We start from the raw sequence: 25,665 nt of genomic DNA, 5'->3' as shown, positions 1-25,665 counted from the left end.
TTTTTAAGTTAAACAAATTGCTTAAATTGATTTTTAATATCATTACATTACAACAGGTGACATAAAGTTCGAAATAGTTATTGTATAATACAATTTATACGTATCTTCACATAGCAAACTTTATTGAGTTAAGTACAATGTATGTATTGATTTATTAAAACTTATAAAAAAAACCATTGAAAACTAACAATCAGAATTTGCTCGATTATTTCAATAAGAAACTACATTAATTACAATGTATTTACCCAATCATACGAAGTAAACTATGTTATAATCGTAGTTATTTAAGCAATTTTATTTCTCCTATTAAACGATGCGTAAAATTGAATTATACTGCATGTTTGTAATTTATATCGTCTATTCATATGCATGTATTGTAGCTAGCGTAAATAATTGTGTCGAATGCAGAGTGCAGACAGCCTGTTGCCACCCGACCTGCGTACACGCATCGCATTACAATTTGCAAGTGTGAATTACAATTGCAGCTATAGGTTTATAGTTTATACAGTTTATGGATCTGTTGATTAAGATTGATATACGATTTTATTTTTGGAGTTATTCTAGAATGACAACATTTATGTATTATATATTTATTATTATTTTTTACTTCGCGCTGTATCTCACATACGGCATATAGCAGGGTAAGCAGAGGGAGTGGTGGAATACATTTCAGCAACTCGTCACAACACTCCCCGATTGTGAATCGAACCCATAACTGTACTGTTCACAGCGTCCTTGCGGCCTGGTCTTTTAATTAAATATAATATTTTCTTATTGCTGCTGCTGATTGAAAAAGCTTTTATACTTTATTTGTATTATTGTGCTTGGTAGCGATATGAGTAAAAAGCAATCTTCTTTGAACCTATGACCAACGCTTGTAATAAGATATAGTAATGACTGACCTGTACCACAACGATGTACTTAATACATATGAGTGTGCCTATCTCTGTAGAGAACTGGATTGGGCACACGCTGCGCCGAGGTCCGGGCCATATTCCGAAGCAGGCAATGGATTGGAACCCTCAAGGAAAGCGCAAACGTGGCCGCCCCAAGCAAACCTGGAGACGTTCAGTTTTAGACGAGGCGAAAAAGATTGGCAAGACTTGGAACGAAATTAAACGAGAAGCTCAAGATCGTGCAAAATGGCGAAACTCTGTGGATGCCCTCTGCCCCAACTCGGGGACATAGGAATATAAGTCAAGTAAGTCATCTCTGTAGATAGTAGATATAAGTAGATATAAGCTACAAAAGTACTTATGTAGTAAAATGGGTTTATTGTATTAAACAAGTACTTGAAAAGTCGTATGTTCGCTAGTAGTTTATTAAAATATATATAATCAATTACCATTGTTAACATTTGAGATGTGTTAGATTGAATATGATTGGTAGTAGGTATTAGGTAAATTTAAATTCCACTCGGTGAAAATATTTATATATTTAAATCTTTATTTTATGAATAAAAATTGCAACAGACAAAAAAAGAAGAAGGACAAACAAAACACTTAGCATAGATGTTGGCATATGAGCTTGAGCAACTCAATAATATCTGGTTACGCTGGTTTTCAATGGCGCCTAGGAAAAGACTTGGAACGAAACCTTATTAAATATATTTATATCATTTTAAAATGTGTTTGTTTGAAAGTTGCCATTAATTGCATAATTTAAAATATATTCAATTATAGATTACACACGATTCTTATATACCTAGTTGGTTTAAAAATAGCATTTAATCTACGAACGCATCTATGCAGTAGACTGAAAAAGTGTAAAAAATATGGAAATTTAGATAATTATACCGTGCAATCTGCCATTACTTGAACGGTAGTATTCAATAAATGAATCCTCCATAATATTTACGTAAACTTTTAGTTAATTTTTTTGATATATTTGTTATTTAGTTCATTTTATAGTAATCAAAAAACATGTCGGTAAAAAGTGAGGCCAGTCGTGTGCCAAATACTTATGACTTGACTTAAAACAATATCAATCTGTTTTCTTATTTTTATTCTGTTTTCTAATTTAGACTACTAAATTATTCTAAGTGTTGTAAAAGGAAGAGAGTTCTGCATTTGGCAAAATAAACAGCGAGGCATTTTTATCTGTAAAATACACTACGGTCAACGATTCGTGGCCGACTTAAAATCACAGAACACATTAATGCTTAAAATATCTGTAAATGGCTGCGGAAATTCACACTGGCTGATCGTACTGTAGATATTTCATTCGAAAATTGGGGATCGAGTATTTTTTCCTCTATATGATCTATATACAGCAGACCAACATATTAAAGAGCTTCTAAAAAAAAACACAAAAATGCAACAGCCAAAGCATGGATAAATAATTTGTACAGATACATCCATTATAGTAAAAACAACAGACACAATCAGAAATTGATAGAAATCAAACATTTTACAACATCATAATATATGGAAATAATATTTCACAGTCGGCTGGTCCTTCACACCTTCTGCGTAAACAATTAAATCAATTAGAAATTTACATAGCGGTATCTAATACCTATGTGGTATGTGGTTATATCTAGCTAGTACCTGCCACCTGGGTACTAGCAGACAGCAGTGGAGCATCGCGTGATATTAGTCGCTATTGTAATTTATGTAGTCCATAATGCCTTTTTTGTTATTATTTTTTTAGTTTCACGCTAAGTATCTAGCAGGGTAAATATTTCTTCTGTGCCATTTTGTGCCATTTTTTTTTCTATCTAGCGTATAGCAGGGTAAATATTTCTTCTGTGCCATTTTTGAGTAGCCAATCAATAAAAAAGGCGTTTTAATTAATTAATTAATAATTATTTTTGATGATGATAAACTATTTATTTTTAATCGGGACATTGTTGTTGATTCGATCTACATTTGGGGAAAGCCAGAGAGCACAATGATACCCTCTACACTAGGTTTAGGCTTAGGTTTTTCTTTATCTTTTTACGAAGACCTAAAAAGATAAAGAGAAAAACAGAAATCTATCATTAAGACGTCCAATCCATATCCATTAATATCAAGTTTTCAATGGAACACTGTCATTTAATGAATAGGCCACTAAGTACCCACTAAGTAGACAGACTGTCGTTGCTATGCTGACTGCACGTTATCAACGAGATAATTGATAAGGTATAGCAGACATTTGATAAGATAACTCGACGAGGGTGTGTTTGTATGTGTTCATATTTGCATATTACTATTATTATTAATAGTAGTTTGGGATTGTTAAATTGTGGGATTTTACGTTTAAATTTTTGGAATTCGGTACACCATACAGTATTCACCAGAACTACACGCTGTATCCTGCATACCGCCGGGTATGAGGGTAGGCAGAGGAAACGATGTGTTAAGACACTCTGTTCACCTTAATCCACCCTAATTTCAAGATATTAAGTGTTAAGTGGCAGAGCAATGCTGCGATTTGACTTTTTACCAGAGCGAGGAAATAAAAATGTAAGACTGTTCATTGCCCCGAGTGGGAATAGTACGCATACTCGTCTCTTTTACATTCAGAATGTGCCACCGCACCATGCCGGCCTTTTATTCTAAGTATTGCAAATATTAATTATACATTTATAGACTAGTGTTCTGGTCGCGGTTTAGCCCACATGGACTAAACGATTTAGGCTGCCATCTATTTTGACAAAACACAAAAATAGTTTTACGACATTCATTATAATTCTTCCATATTTTCATCTTTAATCTATTTCACATATTGTAAATCTTCGTCTTGAATCACTGTTTTCCTTAGTTAAAACCATATTAATTTCGTTAAGTAGATTGGAAAAGGAAGACACTTATTAAAATTCAATTTAGAAGTTATTATATCTTTGAATCGTTAATAAAATTATTATGAATAATTACAATATGATTGTTGTAATTATTAGATTCCTGCGTTAGGGTCAACAGGATTTAATTCCACACATTAGAACCGCTATTACTAAAATAAAATAAATAGCTTCTTATAAATAATAGCCATACCTCGATAAGAACTTAATTATCACTTAATTAGTGACACATATATTTTTTATACGTTTAAAAATATATATACCTACATATATGTATAAAGAAACATTGGATGGTTAAAACATTACCTGAAACTTTACTTTTCTTAAATAAAACACACAAAAAAAGTATATATAAACAATTTATTACATCAAAATCGTAACTTATTTTCATACATAGTCAATATTTTATCAACTTCAACGGCTCTTTCCTTCAGGGTCGCCATTTCCCCGTCACTCAACACAGAGTTTTGTTTTCCAGCGTTTTTTATTAGAAAATGTTGTATAAAAAGTCTTAAGCTTTCCCTAAACATGTGTAATTTAGGCGGTTTTGATATCCTGTGGAATACTTCTAAAGATATTTCTAGATTTTCATTCATTATAATCGCTAATAATATTTGACGCATGAATTTGACTGTTCTTTTGTTTAAATCTGAGAACTGGATTATCTGTGAAAAAAAAAGAAATATAAATCTTAAACCAGAAAAAAACGACATTCCGCACACAGTAGGGTAGGCAGAGAAAACCTAGTGTTAAGACATTTTGCGCCGAATTCTGGCAGCATGGCGTGTTGAGTGGCGGAAATCAACGCAGCTCTTTGCCTCGATACCAGAGCGAAGAAATGGAAACATAAATTTAAGTAAATATTTCATTTCCTCTAGTGGGGATTGAACCCATAACCAGTCGCGTTTAGAGTCACTCTTTATACCTATATACAAAGTTTCTTTTTACCTTCAAAACGGACAACGCTAAACCCTTCTCCATTATGAGATGTATTATAAATTGTGCTATATTGGTCATAGCTTGCTTTGTAAGTGATTCCAGATCTTTTATTTTATCCCATATTGAATATTGTATTGATAGCTGTAAGAATAATTGTATAATAATTTTGGAAGAAGTAAAAAGTCGTTTTGAAATAAACTTTTCAACTATTTTAAATATTTTTTTAATAATCTTTGGAAGCACAGTATAGTGCTACAGTATAGTGGTAGTAGTAAGGAGTCGGGGCCCTATTGAAACTAGCTGTAGATGGATGAGATTTGATTTTATTTTTCACTTTTTTCTTCTTAGGTTTAAAGATATTTATTTCTCAAAAAAAAAACTTCTTAAGCGAACAATGCATAAAAGTCCGCCCTGAAGTTAGGTTACCTGGTAACTTAACTTCACGGCGGCCGTAACTTAACTTCACGGCGGCCACGACTAGTCGACCATATTGTATGTTAGCATGCTTATACCAACATATCCTTTTGTTCTTGTTTTTTTGACAATAAATATTTTTTAAATTAAAAAAATGCAAAAAAATGTCATGATATGGTACTAACATGTTTAAACCAAATTTATACAAACCTGATATTTCCTATCAAAATCACATAACTTCTGTCCTAGAACAGCGTAATATGGATTATATTTTTTCTCTTGTAAACAACACGCTAGCAATACATGGACTATTTCCCTTTCCTGTTGTCCTTTTAAACCTAAATGTTGGAGTTTTTCGAAGGCGTCCATAAAATCCTGGAATAAATTGAATTAAAGTTAATCTTCAAGTTAAGTTATTTTCTTAAGTTCAATAAATAAATTATTAAATAAAATATTAAAGTATGGGATGTCGTGGCGCAGTGGCACAAACGTGTGATGTTCGATTCCTACTCAAAGGAATTAATTATTTAATATATTAATTTTGTCGTTTTAGTAAAAAGGCAAAACACAGCGTTGAGTTCCTCAACTAAGCACGCTTTATCCCGACAAGGAAACGAAATGTCTTAACACTATCTTTCTGGTCCACTCTTCTACATGCGTGATACAGCGTGAAACTTAAAATATATATAAAGATAATTTAGAAGAAGAAAAAAAACCTCACCTCAGCACTCATAATAACACAAAATATACTCCTTCTAACATCCGTATTCATCCTCTGTTTCTTCGCCAGTTCTAGAAGTTTGTGATCCACTGATGGCATTTTTATTACAGGTTTATCTTCTTGTATGCGATTGCCTTCCCACGCTGAACCCACTACCCACCATTTTCCCCGTTCGTGGGCTGAAATAAAATAAAATAGTTGCAATATTTTGAGCATTAGTTATATATGGCATAATACCAAGTGTATGGACAAATTTTAAAATAGTATTTGGCTCCATACCTACTTTATGTAAAGCAATCACAGCAATTCAGTTCTCTTTATCACTCTTCATTTTATCATCATAAAATATTTAAAAATATATTGGCGCCAAAATAAGAAAACACAATTAACAAAGATACATTTAAATACTTTTCTATGAGGTTGTCATATAATGAATTATTTTCATTTCCCCCACAAGAAAAAAGCGTCGACTTGTGCTTCGCTATTCAAATCGGAATATCTAGAAAATCAGGCGATGCGTGAAAGCGATGCGTAAAGAATTGTCTTATAATAATACTAGGTTTCGTCTATCTACTCTGCTATAAGCGAGATACAGCGTGAAAACAACCTACCTTTCAATAAATCCTCCAATCTAATATTCAACGTGGTAACATAGTTCCCCCGTCTCACAATACCGCGGCACATTTTCTTCAATTCCTCCAAATAATCTGGATCGTAATTCGGTATTTTATTTAAGTTATTATTTTTCACGGCTAGCAATACTTCTAGTAGAAATTTTATACGTGATCTGTTAAAATTAAGATTAATAATAATATATTCTATATTGTTTAATAATAGAAAATAATAGTATATTTTATTGAGAAGAATGTATATTTTAAAAGTATATATATTTAGAAAAAAAAGAAAAAAGAGCTCTCCTAAACTCACCCACTCTCAGCATTTTCATTCAATTTGGCTATCTTTCCTTGGGTTTCGTGTATAAACGTTTTTAAGGCGAGCGGCTCTTCCTTCCTTAGAACTCCCCCAACATTTCTTAACACTGCTAATATACAATCTATATTTTTTTCCGTCAATTCCCTTACTAACGTATTTAGAATATCGTATAATAGAGACACTTGGTAGATCTGGGAAAATAATATTGTTATTAGTTTAAAACGTTGCAAGTAAATGTAGAAAAAAAACAGTAGTTATAAGTATAATATAGAGGCTGTCGTGGTGTAGTGGCAAAAGTGAGTCATAAGTGACTGTAACAGTATGTTTTACAATTTCAATTATATTTTTTTGTTTAAGTACGATTTTTATTAACATGCGTTTAAATGATAATCGAAGACAAAAGTTCATATAAAACATATCTAAATATAAATAATATATTATATATTTTCAATTTTATTAAACAACAATAAAAATAAAATTAAATAAAAAAAAAAGTTGCCATTACACAGAATTCTCCCTACCTATGAAAAAAAAAACTAAGCTATATATTACCTTAAAGCTATATAATAAAGCTAAACAAGAAACCAAATTGTCCAACGTTTTATTTTCAACTGGTTGTTGTGTTTGCATAATGTCATCGAACTTTCTAGATAAATGCTCGAGGAAATGTGCACCTGTAAATAATAGATTTAAACTTTATCGACAAGTCGAGGTCGCGCTGAGGTTAGCAATAGATGGCTGCGCAGATCTCACTTTTGATTATATTTTTCCTACTCAGGAATAACACAAGTACTTTTGCGCATGAACACTCTTTCATGCACAAAAGTACTACAGACCTAACTTTAGGGCGGCCATGACTCGTCTACCGTACTTTAATCATAGGAAAAAAATATTAAATTCGTTATAAAGTTTAATTATTAACTATATAATTACTGATTACTACAGTCGTTGCGCAGTACGACAGTTTCAGAGCGTTAGCGCGACGATTGTAGGTTCGAGTCCCACTTGAAGAAAAAATTATACTCATTTCCTCATTCTGGAACGCAGTCAGAGAGCGGAATTGAGTTCCTTGCTGCTCAACATGTAATGAATCGAACATATGTCAACAGAGTGTTTTACACTAGTTTACTCTGCATACCCTACCATAAACAAGATATAGCATCAACCCAATTTTTTTTTTAATAATAATAATAACACATAATTACCTATCTCAGAGCCAATATTAGCATGTAAAATTGATATCAAGGCCGCATGTTCTACCAACATGCGTTGCGGAGTTATCGCGGGACCGACGGCAGCTTCCACCCATAGTTCAGTAAGAGCTGTGTTGACTGAATTCCTACTATTATTTGAGTACAAATTCTCTATAGATGTTGAAGCCCAGTGTAGATTTGTTCCTGCTAATTTGTTTAAAATACCTGGAATTTATACAATTATATAATAAGTTTAATGCTAGAAGTCAATTTAAGTAACAGTTTTGGTATTATTGTAAAAGTATTTAAATATTATTTAAATTAATGGGTCAGCATATTTTATAATATAGCAGAGCATTTTTTGCCACATGCTTTATCTTTCATATACAAAGGTAGAGAGAGAAAACCTTGTGTAAAGACACTTCCATTCTCAAAAGCGTAACTTAGCTCCGCACTTTATCTTATTAATACAGGGAAGGTAATGAAAATAATTCATTATCCCGAGTGGGAATCTAATCCACAAACATCGCGTTTATAGTCATACACTGTGCCACAACGGCCTCTATATGTACTCGTATTTCAATTCAAAGTGCGGCGTTGAGATGAATTGGGGAATAGAAATGTCTTATTGGAACAGTGTCTTAACACTAGGTTCCCTCTTCTGATATATGTATGTACAAGTACATAAAATATAGATAAAGTTACCATTTCATATTTTTTTAAATGTGTACCAAACTTTTATTGTATTAAACAGCTTAGAACTTATTCTCCTTTTTCCATTAAGTTATTATTTAAGAATAATTTTTATGTCATATTTCTATTACTTACTCTTGATTTGCCTTTTAAGTTGAACAAGCTCTTTATCTGAAGTAGAATCTTTATTTCTCAAATGTGGTGGGATATAGGTGCCCTTTTCTTCCTGAAATTATATCCATTTATGTATTATATACATTAGTATTATGAAGGGCAGGCAAATTAAATCGTTTTAAGACATTTCAATCTCTGATTTTTGTTGTGAATGGAAACTAAACGCCGCACGATATAAAAAATGTTTTGATAGATGAAGGTCGAACAGACAGCCAATGTGTTAGTAGTTAAATATGATAGTTTAAGATATGATAGTTTCAAGTAAATTTTAAAAAACATTCAAATAAAACAAAATAAATAACTGCTACTACATGCTTTTTTCTTCACTAAATTTTAATATATAACTAATACATAACAATTACCTTTATAATATTGCCATCTTTATCTCGTTTTCTACCATAAATATCTTCCCATACATCTGGTTTTTCTTTAATTTCTATATTTGCACCATCATGTTCTTCACCCATATTATCATCATCTGAAAAACTACTTATATCCTCATCTCCAGACAAATGTGATATTTCATCATCACTGAATACATTGCTTAGTTCACTTTGTGATATAACTTTTTCTCTTTTACACTTTAAGTCTGATTTAGATTTAGATTTTTCTATGGCCTCTTCTTTTACGTCATCTTCACTATCATCTTTGTCTTCATCATCATCGCTTTCAGCATCGTCATTACTTTCATCATCATTAAAATTTTCATTATCTTCATTAGAATCATTACTCTCATTATGATCAGACATCATTTCATCATCACTATCCATATCAATATCAGAATTTTCGCCTTTCTCTGTATCGTTTCCATCTTTTTTCTTTTTATCTTTCTTTTTAGATATGTCCTTGCCAGTAACTGCTGCTAAGTCCTCCTCAAAATCTGAATCTTTTTCAACATCAGCTAAGTGTTTTTCTGCTGCTACAATTTGCTCTGATGTTGCTCTATCACAAATTTCTAGTAAATCTAATTAACAATCACATTAAGGAAATATGTATATTTATATTGTTAACATTTTTTTTATTCTAATGAACATTTTTTCACCAGAATTTCAGCATGCTGCATGTTAAGTGGCAAAACACAATACAAGCTTTGCCTACCAGAACAGAGAAATAAAAATAACTTAAAATAATAACTATAAAATGAGAATCTAACTATTAAAAAAAAGGATACAGTCCAAGCCATCATCAGCAAAATAGTTGTTCTTATTTTTTGATTTGTTTAATCCTAGTTGTTTCTCTAGTTTCCTAATCATTTTGTCCTCATCTTCATTGGCTTTAACAAACATTTGTTTTCTTTGTTGGTCCATTTGTGATTTAAGTTTTTCAGCTTCTTTCATTTCTTTGTGTCTCTGCCTCATCAATATATCATGAACTGAAGTTTGTGGTTGCATTTTCTTTTTCTATAAATAGCAAGATAATATAAAGATTTTTTAAGTTTGAAAGTGGCAATCGAACCCACAACAGTTATCCAACGACTACAACATTATTTTAAAATATTTTACATTTTTAATTAAATATTAATAATTACCTTAGCTACACTTTGGGTTTCATCATTTTCTATTGGCCTTTTTACAAATTTCCCTGGGCTACTTTTAGAATAATTTATTTCGGTCTTCTTTTTTAAATAATGTTCTTGCCGATGAACCTTCTTTTGCTTTCTTTTTTGTTTCCGAAGAATTTTACGAGTGTTTACAAATTGTGGCTTATTGGGCGCTTTTACTTTTTTCATTTTAAATAATGTTGTGATAATGTCTTAAAGAAAATAATATTATAGTTTTTCTTATGAATGTTTAAGGTTAGGTTTATGTTATTGAAACACATGACAATGACAATGACAGTCAAATCAAATCAGGAATGACATTTTGCATGATATAGTCGATTAATATGTGGCACGCTCGACGCGCCATAAATAAAGAACCGAACCGAACCGATTAATATGTAATAAATAAATTTATTACGTATTAATAAACTATTATCACACTATGTTATATCTCTGAAAAATATTCTACGTTCTTTTAGATTATTGAAAATATTTAAGTTGATGACTGTTTTAGATTATATTAAATATTTTGTTTTTTTATATGAAAGCTTTATTTCTTTTAATGTTTTATATTACAATAGCAACACTAAAACTAAAAAAATCATTGTCTTTGATTTGAAATTCACACAGTGGTCATTGCAACTCGCGAGATATTGCTGAAATTTTATTTTATTTTACTGAATCGTAGGAAAAAGTTAAGAGCACGTTTAATTTAGTATTGCAGTAGTGTTTTTCTCTTGTAAACCTTTTTTATACAGGTGAGGCATGATGGTGGAAGGTTCGGCATTCACGAGGAATGATGTATTCCAAATGGCAATTCGAGTTGCTTTTGTATCCGCAGTGACTTATTTCTCAATAAAATGGCTGGTAAATCAAATAGACCCTACGTCCAAGAGTAGGAAAAAGGCCGAGGAGAGAGCGCGGGAACAGTTACGCAAGTGAGTATTGATTTTTGACTTACAACCAAATGCATCAGGTTATCACATATCTAGGTATCAAATAAGATTCTTATATTATTCATTTAATATTGAAATCGTTATTGACTTTATCTTTATAATACATTTGTTGCAAAGAATTGCAATTGTTGACATGTAATCTATTTAACATTTTTTTTGTATAAAATGTCACATAGGCATTATAATATATTAAGACAAACATAATATATTATAATGCCTCTTTTATTATATAATAAAATACAATTTAAAAATACAAACATTCTTGTTGAGTTAACATCTATTAAAGTATCTGTTTGTTACTTACACTTTTGTTTACAATATTTATGTATCGAATTAACCGCAACTGTATAGAGTTTGCATGTGTTAAGGATATCTTGCAGAGCGGGCCTTAGCGGGAAGCATGCACTGGCATTGGACAAATTGACAGACCATGAAATGATTATAGCATCACAGCTGGTAGTGCCTGAAGAGATTAATGTAAGTCAATTTATTTATTCATAATAAGACATAAAAACTATAATACTATCAAGAATTGTTGTACTTTAAGTAATGTTTTTAAATATTCCTTATGTAAGCATTTTATATGCTATTTACCTTAAATTTCTTACATGTTGATTGATCCTTATAAGTTTTACATATACCAATAAGATTATTCAATATTATTAGGTCATTGTGGTCCAATGGGTCAGTGTGCTTTTAAATTCCATGATAATGGGTTAATATCCATGATTTTTTTTTCTTTTTTTCATTTTTTCTTTTCTTTTCAAACTCAACATTGAAAATTTCTTTGCAAATGCTTATTAAAAATATTTTAAGTGTGGCTAACCTTGTGGCTAATTAATATATAACACTGATAAAATATAAAGGGTGATTTATATATTTTATAGAAATTATTCCATTTCAATGTCAATGTTATTTTCCACTCTTATCAACACTATCCATAATTAAGATGAATATAAAAGACAAAGAATTATATCATACAGATATACAGTGTGGTCAAAAAGTACAGATTACATTGAAGTTAGCTGCTGATTTAGTTGTAACTTTTTAGAATTTTTCTTTCTTTTGATTATTTTCTTCCTGAGTGAAGCGCACAGGTTCAGAAAGCCTAACTTCAGGGTGACTACAACTCATTGACTTGAACTTGAACTGTACTCATATTTTCTGTTTCGTAACTAGGATAACTACACTAACACTAACATACTACTTAAAATACAGATATATCCACATTCCTAAGTTTTTCCTCTAATAATTGACAGTCATTATTTTTATTTGCTACATACATTTTAAGTATATAGCAACATATTATGCTTATACAAAACTATCTAGATTACGTTCAAGTCTCTAAGCACCTGCTTATTGATTTCTTTGTTCTTAATGTAAGGTACATCTTTGGTTATTGGGAGGAAGCCAATTTTTATATGCAACATATAGATACTTACGTTTGGCCAATATTTAGCTATTTTCTATTTTGTAGAACATGCGCATAATTTGATTTCGCCGCCGATTTCGTAACGGATCAATGGCTAATTAAACAAGCAGTAGTAGTGGATTCAGTCTTCATGCGAGGGGATTGATTATTTTTCTAACATTTTAATTTTTCCACTGTCGTAATATAAAACTCGGTTGGTACATTGCAAGTTTCGTGCTGTCCGTAAAATGAGTAGAAAGTGGAGAAGGAAATCACTCTGGATTTTTACCGTCAGATCATAACATAAAAGACCCTTCTTCGTGCTCTTATTGGTGTCGCACTTCTTTAGGGGCGACCTACTCTCAACCCTTCCCGACCAGGTCATGTTGTAAAAACCATTTCAGGTCAAACAACTGTTTTAACCCTAAAAACAAAAATGCGCACTCAGTGCTGTCATAAACATGTAAATGGGTAACTATATGAACATTTTTACTTGCTTGCATACAAATAAAAATAATAATGATGTCAAAATAAGTAATGATTGCATATTATTAACTGTAAATAGTTTTGTATATGATAATTTTATGTAAATTGATAAAAAAACACCGTTGATTGTGGTGTTTTTTGTTTTTTTTCTTGCTCTTTCTTCTAACAACTGCGGGAAGATGTTTTAACATGAATGCGTAATATTTTCCGCTTTGTAATTAATAGTATAAAACCAGGGAAAGAAAATGCTTTAGTTTATGTAAAAAGAACCTAATGTGGTAATCGAAGTTCTTACGATGTATGAAATCAGACACTTTCTAAAATCAGCACAAAGACATCTATATAACATAAAAAAACTGCGTAACGACGGCCTCCATATAGGTCACATTACCATAGACCACTATTTCTATTGTATTGTACGAGTTATTTTTTAAAATTGTAAAGTTATATTTTTAACTAGCCTTGACCGCGCGTTCGTTGATGTTGAGTTCATTGCGTTAGGAAGTAAATATTTCTAAGGAAATACTTTTTTATCTTAACGCCAGTAGAGACGAAAAGGCATAAAGTGTACCTGTAAACGCGAGTGGTTGTTGGTTCGATCCCCATTCAAGGAAATGAAATATTTATTTAAATGTATATTTTCATTTCTTCGCTCAGGTGTCAAGGCGCAAAGCGCGGCGTTAAGATACGCCACTTAACACGCATTTTATGGCAATTTCGGTGCAAAGTACGAAACGGGGTTTCTAGGTTCCCGCTGTCTACCTATTATAGTAAGCTATATGCGGGGATACAAAATGATGCTAAATAACACTTTAAAAATATAAAAAATTAAATTAAAAAATAAACTACTACTGCTCCACGGGGGCCTCTAAGAAGAAAAAAATAATAAAACACCTAAAATGATTTTTTCAGGTAAACTGGAAAGACATCGCAGGTCTAGATCATCTTATCAAAGAATTGAGAGAGACAGTCATCTTGCCGATACAGAAACGAGAGTTATTCGCTGATAGTCGTCTAACACAGCCGCCCAAAGGTGTACTGCTGCATGGGCCACCAGGTATAAAATAAACATTTTTTTTTATTTACGCTATATCCCGCTTATACCCTTACATATTCCGTTTTAGAGTTGTGTTTCAGACCTGTGACACATTCCGGTACAACTAACACTTGAGATTGGCGCGATTAATAAAATAAATTCTTCATTTCTATAATATTAGTATAACATATAATAATATTGTTCATATAAATTATAATAAATTTTTCAGGCTGTGGTAAAACGCTAATAGCTAAAGCAACAGCAAAGGAAGCTAACATGAGTTTCATAAATCTCGATGTTTCCCTCCTCACCGACAAGTGGTATGGAGAAACACAGAAGTTAGCGGCGGCGGTTTTCAGTTTGGCCGTCAAATTACAACCTTGTATTGTTTTTATTGGTGAGTGCTATGCTTTTTTCCCGCATATTGCCTATCATATAGAGAGAAAATAGTGTTAAGAAACTCCGTTCCTCATTCACTGCCTCTCGAGATATTGTGTGTATCAAAACAAACCAGAGCAGGAAATGAAAATATTTTATTTGGCTATTTTTTGCTTCGCCTACTTAGGATTTCATAGCAATTTCATGGTTCTAGATCAACAGGAACTACTAATAAAAGTTTACAGAATTTTAACTTAACTTTGTCTGTCTTTGATTGTAAATTTCTGTGATATATACAAGAAATTATCCACTTTCACGTTATTTCTATCGTAAGATGTTACAAGAAATACTACTTAAGTATTATATTGTCAAGACCTTCGTAACTTTTTATTAATACTTAAAATGACATTAACTAAGACATTAATTTATATCTGAATCGTAATGAATTATCTTTATTTATTGTAATAAACAGATGAAATAGAGTCGTTCCTGCGCACGCGCACGCAGCACGACCACGAAGCGACCGCCATGATGAAGACGCAGTTCATGTCGCTGTGGGACGGACTCATCACCGAGCCCACATGCACAGTTATTATTATGGGTACGTGTATTTAGAAGAGAGTTTAGTGATTTGTCACTACAGTGCATGCATTTATAAATTCATTCTTCATATAGTATCTTCACATGTCTGTCAAACTCACTTTGTGTCACTTAGTATAATGTATCTACTTGTAGATGCATACCGTCATGCTTTGAGTGTACTTTAGTGTTGTGATGAGTCTCGTGGGCTGCGGGTTCAGCAGATTTTCCCTTAGATTATGTTCTCAAGTACATTCGAAAAATCTTTTTTTTACTATATTGCATAATAATTATAAGCATATCTTTGTGTGTGCAGGTGCGACCAACCGTCCGCAAGACCTGGATAAGGCGATCCAGCGCCGTATGCCGGCCACCTTCCACGTGCCCATGCCCAGTGACGCACAGCGTGAGCGCATCCTGCAGCTCATACTGCGCCACGAGCCCACCGCCGACGACGTTAGTGCACACGCACACAAACTCACCTACACACACTTTGATGTGTGCATGTGTTTGCAATGTGCACATGAATTGCACATTGCAAAACACACGCACAAATATACAAAGATACACACGCACACAAACTTAAATTACTTTACAACTATTCACTACATTGCTCAACTCCTTGTGCTTACGCGGTTCTCCTATTTATTTTAACAGATTGATTACAAAAGATTAGCAAATGCAACAGAAGGCTTTTCCGGTTCTGACCTACACGAGTTGTGTCGTCAAGCCGCGGTCTACAGAGTGCGGGATCTGGCGCGCGAGGAAATAGCTCGTGAGGAGCAGGCATGCGCGAATGAACAGGTGTGCTATGTTAATAATCAAATTATATACTGCTAAATTGAATTCTTATTAATATTATTTTTACTCAAAATGGCCTCCGCGATAAAATGGCGGATTAAATAGTTTTTAGATAAATAAAAGATTTATAAGAAGCTCTACTATTCTACAGCTTCACGCTGTGGCGGAGGAGGCAGAGCTGCGGTCCACTGTTATCAACCTTTTCATACATGCCCTCCGGGGAGTCCTCATGTTTTTTACGTGACCTTTCTCTAGTATCTCTGATACTGTGTCTTCGAAGGTCATGTAAAAACTCACCGTGACCTCCTAGTAGCTGACATTCTGTTATCTTTATTTTTCAATTATTAAACATTTTCCAGACAAACAAGACAAACGCCTCGGATTCAGAAGAAGAATTCGTAGACGCGGTCCGACCGATCACAATGGAGGACCTGAAACTGGCGTTGGGTAAACTGAAGGAGTCTAAAATTCAATGCGGCACACTTGCGCCCTCCATGCGGATAGAACTCGATTAAAGTGAGATGGACATAAATGTAGTAGAGAAGAGATGGTTCGAATTTTAAATTTGTCAGATTCGTGTTTTTGAATTTCGAACTCGATTTTTTACACATTATGTTCTTTTTTATATTTTTTTCTTTTTAAACATGAGTTTTTTAAATTTTAAACATCCTATTCAAAAGATAAAAACACCTGAATTTTTAACTCAAACTGAATTTGGAATTCAAAATCTCGAATTAAAATTTATAAAAAGAGAGGGATATATTTAGGATAGGGTAGAAACTTGTCCTAGCCTGAAGTTGATGAAAAAGTATGTAGATTGCGAGTTAAATTTGTTTTGTAATATTTTTTCTTATTTTATTATATTATCGATAGGTTTCCCGTTCATAGTCATAAATTACCTGTGGTAGATTGTGTTTCAGGTTTATTAATGCATTTTAATAGCTATGTTATGTCCAAAGATATAATATAGATTTTGTAACATTTTTTTTGTATAATAATGAATTTTATATATTTAAAAGTAGATTTCAAATAAGTTCGATAGATAAAATTGGATTCGATATCGATTCATGACTATTGTCAATATTTGTTAATATTTTTTTTATAAGTTTACTTACAACTACGAACTTTTCTTTATTTCAAAAAATTGTTATTCTTACTTAAGATTATTAAAATTGCTTCCCAGAAAAGTTCGCATAGATCTTTAAACACAATAGATTTTAATGCAGTTTTTACTAAAAGAGAGTGATTCAAGAAGGAACATAATGTGTACTATATATGCATATTATATTAGTATATCCAAAAGGGCGAAGCCGATGGCAGACACTAGTATGATATATAAAGAATGATGTAATTTCTTCATAGTAAATTAGTTTGTAATATTTTACGCCATGGTTGCCTTAATTTTGTCATAATGATTTTGTTTACCAATATTTAGGTGTTAGTTAATACGTCAAATTAATAATGCGTGCAGGTTTTTTTGTGTCCGGAAATTTTCTCTTTCTTTTACTTTGATTTTTTTATCTTTTTTGTCTATGTTTGGAAATTTCGTTATGTACATATAATATGAACATGCGATCATATGAAATTTATAATTTTGGAATATTGGTATTTTACTTTTTACTGCAAATCGTACCTGATGGTTTTGGGTTCAAATAAAACTTATTAGATATAAAAAAAACTTTCTTTATCACAAAGTAAACATGAAATTATAATACAGGTATGTCCATATATTCCAAATGATATCAAGTTCAAATACAGATTAAAAAAGTGTTTATATACTTACATAAAAAATATTTACGAATGTTAATAGTTTGTAAATAAGTTATTGGCACAATGGTTAAAAAATTTAATATTATGTAATAAAAAAATATATGATATTGTGTATATATAGAATGTTTGTTCATGCTACGCTTGTAGTGAAACTAAATCTCTTGGAATGTTCATAGTTGTTAAAAAACCTTTTTATATATATATTTGTTAATTAATAAAGTTATTTGTTGAATTTTTTTTAAAAATTATAAGTCATTTAATTTTTTTTATGCTCTTGTCTCTTTCACGCTCATATTAATTATAAATTATTGAAAAAGTTATAAGATACTAACTTATGATGTAATTTTGTAGAACTACCTATAATGTAGCATAAAAACTAAGATCTTTATAATTTTATCCTTTGTCACTATGATCTAATTTTTCTTTCTGTTTTTTTTTTAAATTATATTTTAAATATGATATTGTGAATACTTTCAATGTAATATTGATATTTTAGAAAAAGGGCTATCAAAATATCAATGTAATTCATTATTAAATACAAATAAATAAAAAGTTATTGAAGTGTAATAACTTCATATTCTTATTAAAAAAGAGTTTTAGCATACATATTATATATGTAATAGTACGGTCGACGAGTCGTGGTACCCTGAAGTTATCAGTAAATGACTATGCAGAGGTGTTTATAGGATTTTACTAACTTTTGATTACTTTTCTCTCAAGTAACCAATGCTACCGCATTCAGAGAATCGTCCTTCAGGACTTCACGACGCGTCGTTCATACTGTATGATGATGACGAAAGGATGTACTGTTAGACGATAAATAAAGTAGTTGTGATTAGACATATTACGTAGATAAAATAAAAAATAGTTGGCTGTGTTCAAGCTTATGGGGTGTTTGTTAGCTTTTAAATGGTAATATATTTTTGATGTTTGTACTATTTTAACGTTAATTCCTTTTTTTTTCTTGTTCTATTTATTTGTGTATAAATTCTGAGTTGCATGTAGGTATAAAATAATATGTTATGTATGTACGTATATATATTGCTTTTTAAATAAAATACAAATTACAAATTTGCAATCATTTTAGTTTATTTGCTTTGTTTTTTTTTTATATTTGTAAAACGCGAAGCAGCAAGTTTCTATAAAATGGGTTAAATATATCTATTTCTTTAGAGCTTTATTATTATTTCTTTAGAGCTTCTTTTTTATCTGTGGCATATAAAAAAATAAATACCATATACTATGAAAATACATACAAAAAGGTTATTATTAACACTTGCTTCATAAGCAATTTTTATTTCGTAAATCTGATTTCAAATGCTTAGTGTGTTTTGTAAGCTTTTTGTTAAATGATTTTTTTTTTTCATTATATCTAAACAGCAAAATCTCGTTTTTTGTGACTAGCAGCGTATAGTTTTACAAATATCAAGTAGATATTACTATATTACATTGTTATAGGTACGTATGTATGTGAGTTTTTAAGCATTAAATGCGTCAGTGTTGCCACATTCTCAACGCATTGCTTCCGAAGCTTGGTTGATTTTATCTGTTTATTTCTTAAAAATCTAGTGTATATATAAATTAGAATATTATATTTATTATTTAATTTGTTAGCTATGGGCTTGAGTTTCTCTTCAATAATATGTATTTTTGATATTGACCTAATTTTATGTAATTTAAACACGTTTTGGTAAAAGCACAGTCATAGTCAATAAGCACTGCACATAATGCATTTTATTTAATTCCATAGTAGATATTTGACAAATTATACCAATTACCGAGGCCGTCGTGACGCAGGCGTACAAGCTAGTGACCGTAAACGCGACGGTTATGGGTTCTATTCTCATATGGTGGAATAATAATTCCACCATATGAGAATATTTAATTTCCAAGTTACGCGACTTAATGTTGAGTGTCGATAAACGTAGTATCTTGCAAATTTGGCGGAAAGTGAGGAAATGGAACACATGCGGGAAATGGGGTAGAGCTGCTTATTTACTTAAACACTTTTTTTTACATAATTGACTCGTGACTGTACTTTTTTAACACAGCAATCGTTAGATATCACGATTATGTATATAAAGATAATAAATAAATGAAACAAAATGTTGTTTATTATTTTCTATTAATTTGTCACTTATGCTATTTAAATATTTTATCCTTATTTAAAACTATTTCACCATATTCATCTCCAGAAAGGGAACTGAAAAGAAAAAAAAATATACAAATAAATTACACAAAAATATTTTTTATCTTGCAAAATCAGTAATTAAGTATACCCATATTTCATATATATTAAAAATAATTTAAATATTCCTTCCGGAATAAAGATCAGGTACAAAAAGAACCCTAGCTTTATGGATTTACTAATAGGCATTCCAAGGTATCGTCTTTCACCTTCGAGCTCTCATCGTACTACGTCGATGGTACTATAATTGTACAGTACAATCGACGAGTCGTGGTCTCACTAAAAGACAGAGGGCTGTGCAAATTTGATTTCAGTGTTTTTTTTTCTTTTGATTATTTTCCTCCCAACTTGTTCAAAGTTCAGAAAGCCTACAGCTACATCGGTTGTATTGTATTTTTACGTGATCTACATTCACATTCTTCACCTAATAAAAAATTGTTAAAAAACCAACCTTTTTCCTTTTTGAGTGTTTATTCTGCCTGTCTCTGGGCTTTCTGCTATTTTTCTTTTTCTTTTTATGTTTATTCGTCATACCGGTATGTTTCTTGGGTACCGTCTTTTTGGTCATTTTTCGAAGGAAGTCTAACAGATCTGGAATATATGAAAATTGATTTAAATATTAGCGAATATCATTGTTTTGATGATTTTTGTATATTTTGGGCATGTAGGTATATCGAAACTACAGAAAAATAAACACAAATGAAAATACTTTATTTACATTTTTTTGCTCTATTGAAAATACTAATATGATATTTAGTTGCTTAAAAAGAAAAAAACATGTTGTTTAGTGGCTCTTCTCATTATGCTTTCCGAGTCGGTTGTAACTTTATACTCACACGACGATTTGATAATGCTCGCAAAGGTAAGTACTCGAATAAAATATAATTGAAATTGGATTGAATTTGACATTCAGTACAAAGAAAATACTGAAGCCGGATGAGAACCCGCACTTACACGGGCGTACCCCTCAGCCGCCTTGGCCATATAAAAAATATTTTCTTTAAATTCTAGTTTTGTTTATTTTTGTTCTAACTTCACTATACGATACTATAACTCGTATATCCCGCACCTAGCAAGGTAGGTAAAGGGATCGTGGGAAGCTGGCATTAAGACACTCACTTTAACACTTTCCGGCGAATTTTAATTTGGAAGCATGGCGCTTAGCTCGTTACCAGACTGAGGAATTGAAAATATTAAACTCGAGTGGGAAATGGGAATCGAACTGTAAAGTCTAGGCCTTTACAGTTACACGCTTGTGCCGCTGTGCCACGACTGACCTCGGATTGTAGTAATTCCACATTTCTAAGCGTCCCTTAAAAATATTCTTATCTAAATATAAGAAACACAGCCATTTCTAACATACTTGTGAGATCGTTAGATCATGATTTAAATGCATGATAATGTTTCTAGGTAAAGCAGTCTCTTTTTCCGAAGTAAAAGAATTTTTTTTTGTTATTCACGATATTATGATTTTTCTCATATATTTAGACTTTATAAAGTTCCCTCTATCTGTTAGGTACCCATTAAGACACTTTCGTTCTCCAATTTCCGCTGAATTCTGGAGGCTTTGCGTGTTGAGTCACAGAACTCAACGCCGCGGTTTTTCTCGACACCAGAGCGAAGAAATGAAAATATAAATCAAACCTACAACCAGTCACCTTCATAGTCACATTTTATGACTTCAGAATTTGGCAGAAAGTGAGCAACGGAGTCTTAACACTAGGTTCCCTCTGCTTAACCTGCTATGTGCGGGATAGAGCGTGAAGCTGATTTATTTATTTTATTTGTCTTAAGTATTGGAAAACACATGATTTTGCTTATTAATTATAGTAAGCAAAATTACCTACTTCGCAGGAGAAAGTAAATGTATTTAATGAGTTTATAACAATATTGGCTATAGGAGCTTTCTAGAAAAACATAGTCACCCATGTGAGTCAGCTCTTAAAACGAGAGAATGTGAATGAATGATTATTAAATTCACACATACCTATTGAAATTCTATTTACTTAACGAGAAGAGAGAGAGACAGAGCCAAGATTCGAATCTACTACTGTACATTTATATTAAATTATTGGTGGATATTTTCGAGATTTTTAACATTTTAAAGGCTAAAGAATTTTAATATGTTTTTTTAAGAATGTTAATATCTTTTACTGAATTGAAATACCAAGAATCATATTAATTTTTATTTACACTTTTCTATAGTAAAAGTAATCTTTGGTTATCAACGATATGTATTTCATTAAATACGTTAATTAATAACAGACTAAAAAATAATATTCTTGTGAGAACATGATAGTAATTCCGATTAATAGAATAAGCACGATAATAATAACACAATAATAATAACACAATAATAGAATAATTGGTTCAAGCAGGTGAAGCCGCGTGCGGGTCGCTAGTTAAGAAAAGCATGTAGAGCCATATGCCGAGAAGAATCTTTATATGTTCAATTATATTATGCTGTAAGTAGCTTGACGTTACTAATTTCTATATACCCTTACCTTGATCAACATCTCCAGTATACGCTAAATTAATCGGCGTTTTACCCCCTTGTATATAATTAGGTGAACTTATAGATATATCGGAACAGGCACCAAAAGTTTCCTGATCGCCACAGCCCATTCCTGAAGTACCATTTTTGCAGACACCCCAATTGTTACCTGCGATGTACCTCCACTGGAGGACACAGTGTTCACAATGTAGACCTTTAGGTAAACGATATTTTATAGTATACTTCCCTCCTTTAGGAGGAAAAAATTTGAGACCTCCTTTCTCCATTCTTACAGGAAATTTGTCAAAACATGATTGAGAAGTTGATTTACGATCTGGACAAATTTTAAAGATCCAGAAGCCTTGATGGAATGCGGTTATATCGACTGTCACGTCAAATGACTCTTCGGATTGGTAACGTGCGACGATGATGCCTTGGCCGTATGTGCCTCCAAGCTCGTGAGGCCTCGGCGGTCTCATGTCGTATGGATCCCCGCATATGCCACACCTGTGTTAAATTAATATAAGTATAAAACAACTGTAATTTATATTATGATTGGGAAATTGTTTTGTATAAGTGACATTTTATTTTAGTAATATTTTGAAACATTATTTGAAATTTAAAAGACGTTTGTCAACTAACCATATTATTTAAATGTTGGTAGTAAAAGAAATGAAATATATATTATTTTTTATTATACTTGATGAATAAAACATCACACAATATATTCTCCAAATTAGCTTATTAAGACTAGAAAACAACTTTCTATATAGGATGTGGATCATTTATTTATCTTTTACTTGTAGGTAGGTACTCGTATTCTGCTTTCGGATATATGTAAATTGTGTTATGTTTCTTTTAGGAATATATTATAAAATACCAACATACAAAATACTGGAAAATATAAGTTAGTAGCAGTATATGTATATTCAATGAATATTCAATGCATATAAGCGCTATTTTACGTAACAATTAATAGAGCAACCGTAAAAAACATCAGCATGAGCGTATGAAGATATAATTTCCAGAGGGGGCCTGAATAGACTTGTTCGTGAAAAGATTATTTTTATTTTTCAGCTTAAATTATTGGAAGTAGAATATCTAGGATAGGCTATTATGGGGTGGGCACGGCCCACCCAGCCTCCCCTACGTCCATGGAGATCAGAATATCCACAACGACTTACTTTCCACCATTGCGGACGTGCTGCCTAGTTACTCCTCCACAATTAAGTCCAGAGTCATCGTAATTTGGTTTCGCTCGTGGGTCGTACCTCCACAGCGACGCTCTGGACGGAGGATGCAGTAGTCTGCCGTGGCTCGACACTAGCGATATACTTGTTAATAGCAGTAATAGATGGTGGAACATCTGAAACAATCAATTCCGAATTGTTCATAATATTCTTTTAATCAAACATAATTGTTTATAGTGGCTTCTCCACTCTCAATTAATTATTTTCATTTCTCCATTCTGGTAAGAAGAAAAGTGTGCGGAAATTGGGCGGAAAGTGGCGATTGGAGAGTCTTAACTATGTTATATCTCTCTAGGTTTACTCTGCCTACCTTGTTATATGCGGGATACAGCATATGGCGTACGCTTATATTGATCTGCTTTAGAGACAAAAGGGTCAAAATTAAAGAAAAAAATTCTGTTAACCGTAGGTAAAACAAGAAGTCAGTTCTCAATATCGACAAAAATAGTGACATTACTTATAAGTTGTATTTCTCTTGGCTTTTCTTTGACAGAGCATTCATACATTACTTATATCGCAGTCAGAACGGTGATAATAGAGACGTTTGAGTTATTACTAGGTAAATTATTAACATAAAAATTTATAAGTATTATGTGGGTAACAATTAATTGTCTTAGAAAAACCTTGTTTTTCATAATTTCACCTTGTATATTACGAGTATAGCTTGTGCATAATTTCTAGTGTGTCCCATATCATTTTGTTTTTTGTTTTGCAAGCGTTATTTTTTTTAAGTAGGTCTCTATTAAAATTAGTGGTAATTGTAGTCTCTGCTGATATCATTTAGTACCTACTTAACTTGTGGTTAGTAGTACTTCTGTTCCGCACAGGTACCACGGGTTAAGTAGTTTTTTGTATGATTATTTTTTTCAGCACAGACTATTTTTTCTTATAATTACAGATATTTTTGCGATACAAATGCAAAAGGATATAATGGATCAGTGACTTTTTATTTAAAAAACATCTTAAATTTTGTAAATTTATACTATTTTCCATTATAAGTATATATTGACTAATGCGAAAACGTCGATTAGAGTGTCATACTATATTTGTGAGCTCAAATACTATAGGGGCACAGGCATGCGATTATAAATGTGACAGCTTGTACCTATGTTTCATTTCTTCGCTCTGGTAACGAGGCATAGCACTGCGTTTAGTACCGCCACTCATACACACATACAATTGTGTATCTGAACACTAGGTTACTGCTCTGCTAGGTGGAGAATACAGCGTGAACCTAAAAAAACGATTTTTAATGCAAATTGCGAATTCCTCCAAATCGAAACTACAAATACAAATTAACATTGATATAATCACAAAGCTATTACCTTTTCACTCGTGCTTGTTTTACAAACGACGCACGTGGTCTGCTTGCGAAAAATTTGCAAGGAAAGTTAGTTAAGACTTAAATAATGTTAAATTTATGCCACGCCATGCTCTTGTACCAACTGTAGTGGTAATCCTATTAATACCTTATTTGGAGAAAGTGAATATTGACTGTGGGAAACTAGTCTACGTCTCTACGTCTCTATGACGCAGCAGTATTTTATTATACTAAGTGGATATTAGTTCAGAATTAACCAATAATTGGAGAACGTTACTTTCGAACTATTTAAAAAATATTGTAATGTGGATTGATTATAGAACTCCTAGTAGACCTTTCTTCCGATATATGTATGCTTGAATATCTTTTGAAGGAAGGTATTTAAATAGTGCATATACCAAACATCTATCTGACATTAAGAAGGACACTCTTGGACCTCATAAACCCAAGCCATTTATAAGTTCTCCTAAGAGAATGACGTAACTTCATTTCCAATGACTTAATTAAGAAGATTAAAGACTTTTTTCTTTGGCCTCTTGAATTCTGAAGGTTGGCTCCTAGCTTCCCAAATTATACTCTGTCTAATGTTATATGAAATAGTTCT

At 31.9% G+C, this 25,665-nt stretch overlaps 3 protein-coding genes and 1 long non-coding RNA gene across 6 annotated transcripts; 2 read left to right on the top strand and 2 right to left on the bottom strand.

Moving 5' to 3' along the window:
• Positions 1-375: 375 nt before the first annotated feature.
• Positions 376-1,201, top strand: LOC146539240 (uncharacterized). Its single transcript, XR_014878023.1, has 2 exons — positions 376-466; positions 953-1,201. It is a non-coding gene; the product is annotated as an uncharacterized LOC146539240 (long non-coding RNA).
• Positions 1,043-19,914, top strand: LOC146539238 (outer mitochondrial transmembrane helix translocase-like). 3 transcript variants are annotated; one of them, XM_085186099.1, is made up of 9 exons: positions 1,043-1,201; positions 11,150-11,329; positions 11,716-11,824; positions 14,157-14,301; positions 14,510-14,677; positions 15,131-15,259; positions 15,554-15,693; positions 15,895-16,041; positions 16,398-19,914. In XM_085186099.1, the coding sequence occupies exons 2-9, from the start codon at positions 11,157-11,159 to the stop codon at positions 16,551-16,553; spliced, it is 1,167 nt and encodes a 388-aa protein (XP_085042225.1). In that variant the 5' UTR covers positions 1,043-1,201; positions 11,150-11,156; the 3' UTR covers positions 16,554-19,914. The 3 variants fall into 3 exon arrangements, with proteins under 3 accessions (XP_085042225.1, XP_085042227.1, XP_085042228.1); XM_085186101.1 differs by lacking the exon at positions 1,043-1,201 and having other exon boundaries at positions 10,987-11,329; XM_085186102.1 differs by lacking the exon at positions 1,043-1,201 and having other exon boundaries at positions 10,988-11,329; positions 11,728-11,824.
• LOC146539239 (nucleolar MIF4G domain-containing protein 1 homolog) lies at positions 4,126-10,693 on the bottom strand. The gene is made up of 12 exons (XM_085186098.1): positions 10,380-10,693; positions 10,023-10,251; positions 9,214-9,815; positions 8,813-8,903; positions 7,997-8,209; positions 7,344-7,465; positions 6,786-6,982; positions 6,470-6,645; positions 5,859-6,037; positions 5,348-5,512; positions 4,733-4,864; positions 4,126-4,449 (listed from the first exon to the last, which is right to left on the bottom strand). The coding sequence occupies exons 1-12, from the start codon at positions 10,578-10,580 to the stop codon at positions 4,153-4,155; spliced, it is 2,604 nt and encodes an 867-aa protein (XP_085042224.1). The 5' UTR covers positions 10,581-10,693; the 3' UTR covers positions 4,126-4,152.
• LOC146539237 (uncharacterized) lies at positions 18,052-23,856 on the bottom strand. Its single transcript, XM_085186103.1, has 4 exons — positions 23,675-23,856; positions 22,501-22,997; positions 20,448-20,587; positions 18,052-20,011 (listed from the first exon to the last, which is right to left on the bottom strand). The coding sequence occupies exons 1-4, from the start codon at positions 23,854-23,856 to the stop codon at positions 19,994-19,996; spliced, it is 837 nt and encodes a 278-aa protein (XP_085042229.1). The 3' UTR covers positions 18,052-19,993.
• Positions 23,857-25,665: the final 1,809 nt, after the last annotated feature.

Source organism: Heliconius melpomene, chromosome 5 (genome assembly GCF_056956725.1).
Source record: "Heliconius melpomene rosina isolate 202511_hmr_F chromosome 5, ASM5695672v1, whole genome shotgun sequence".
NCBI classification, from domain to species: Eukaryota; Metazoa; Arthropoda; class Insecta; order Lepidoptera; family Nymphalidae; genus Heliconius; species Heliconius melpomene.
The sequence above is the reverse complement of the archived record's forward strand: the minus strand, read 5'-3'. Positions and strand labels throughout refer to the sequence as shown.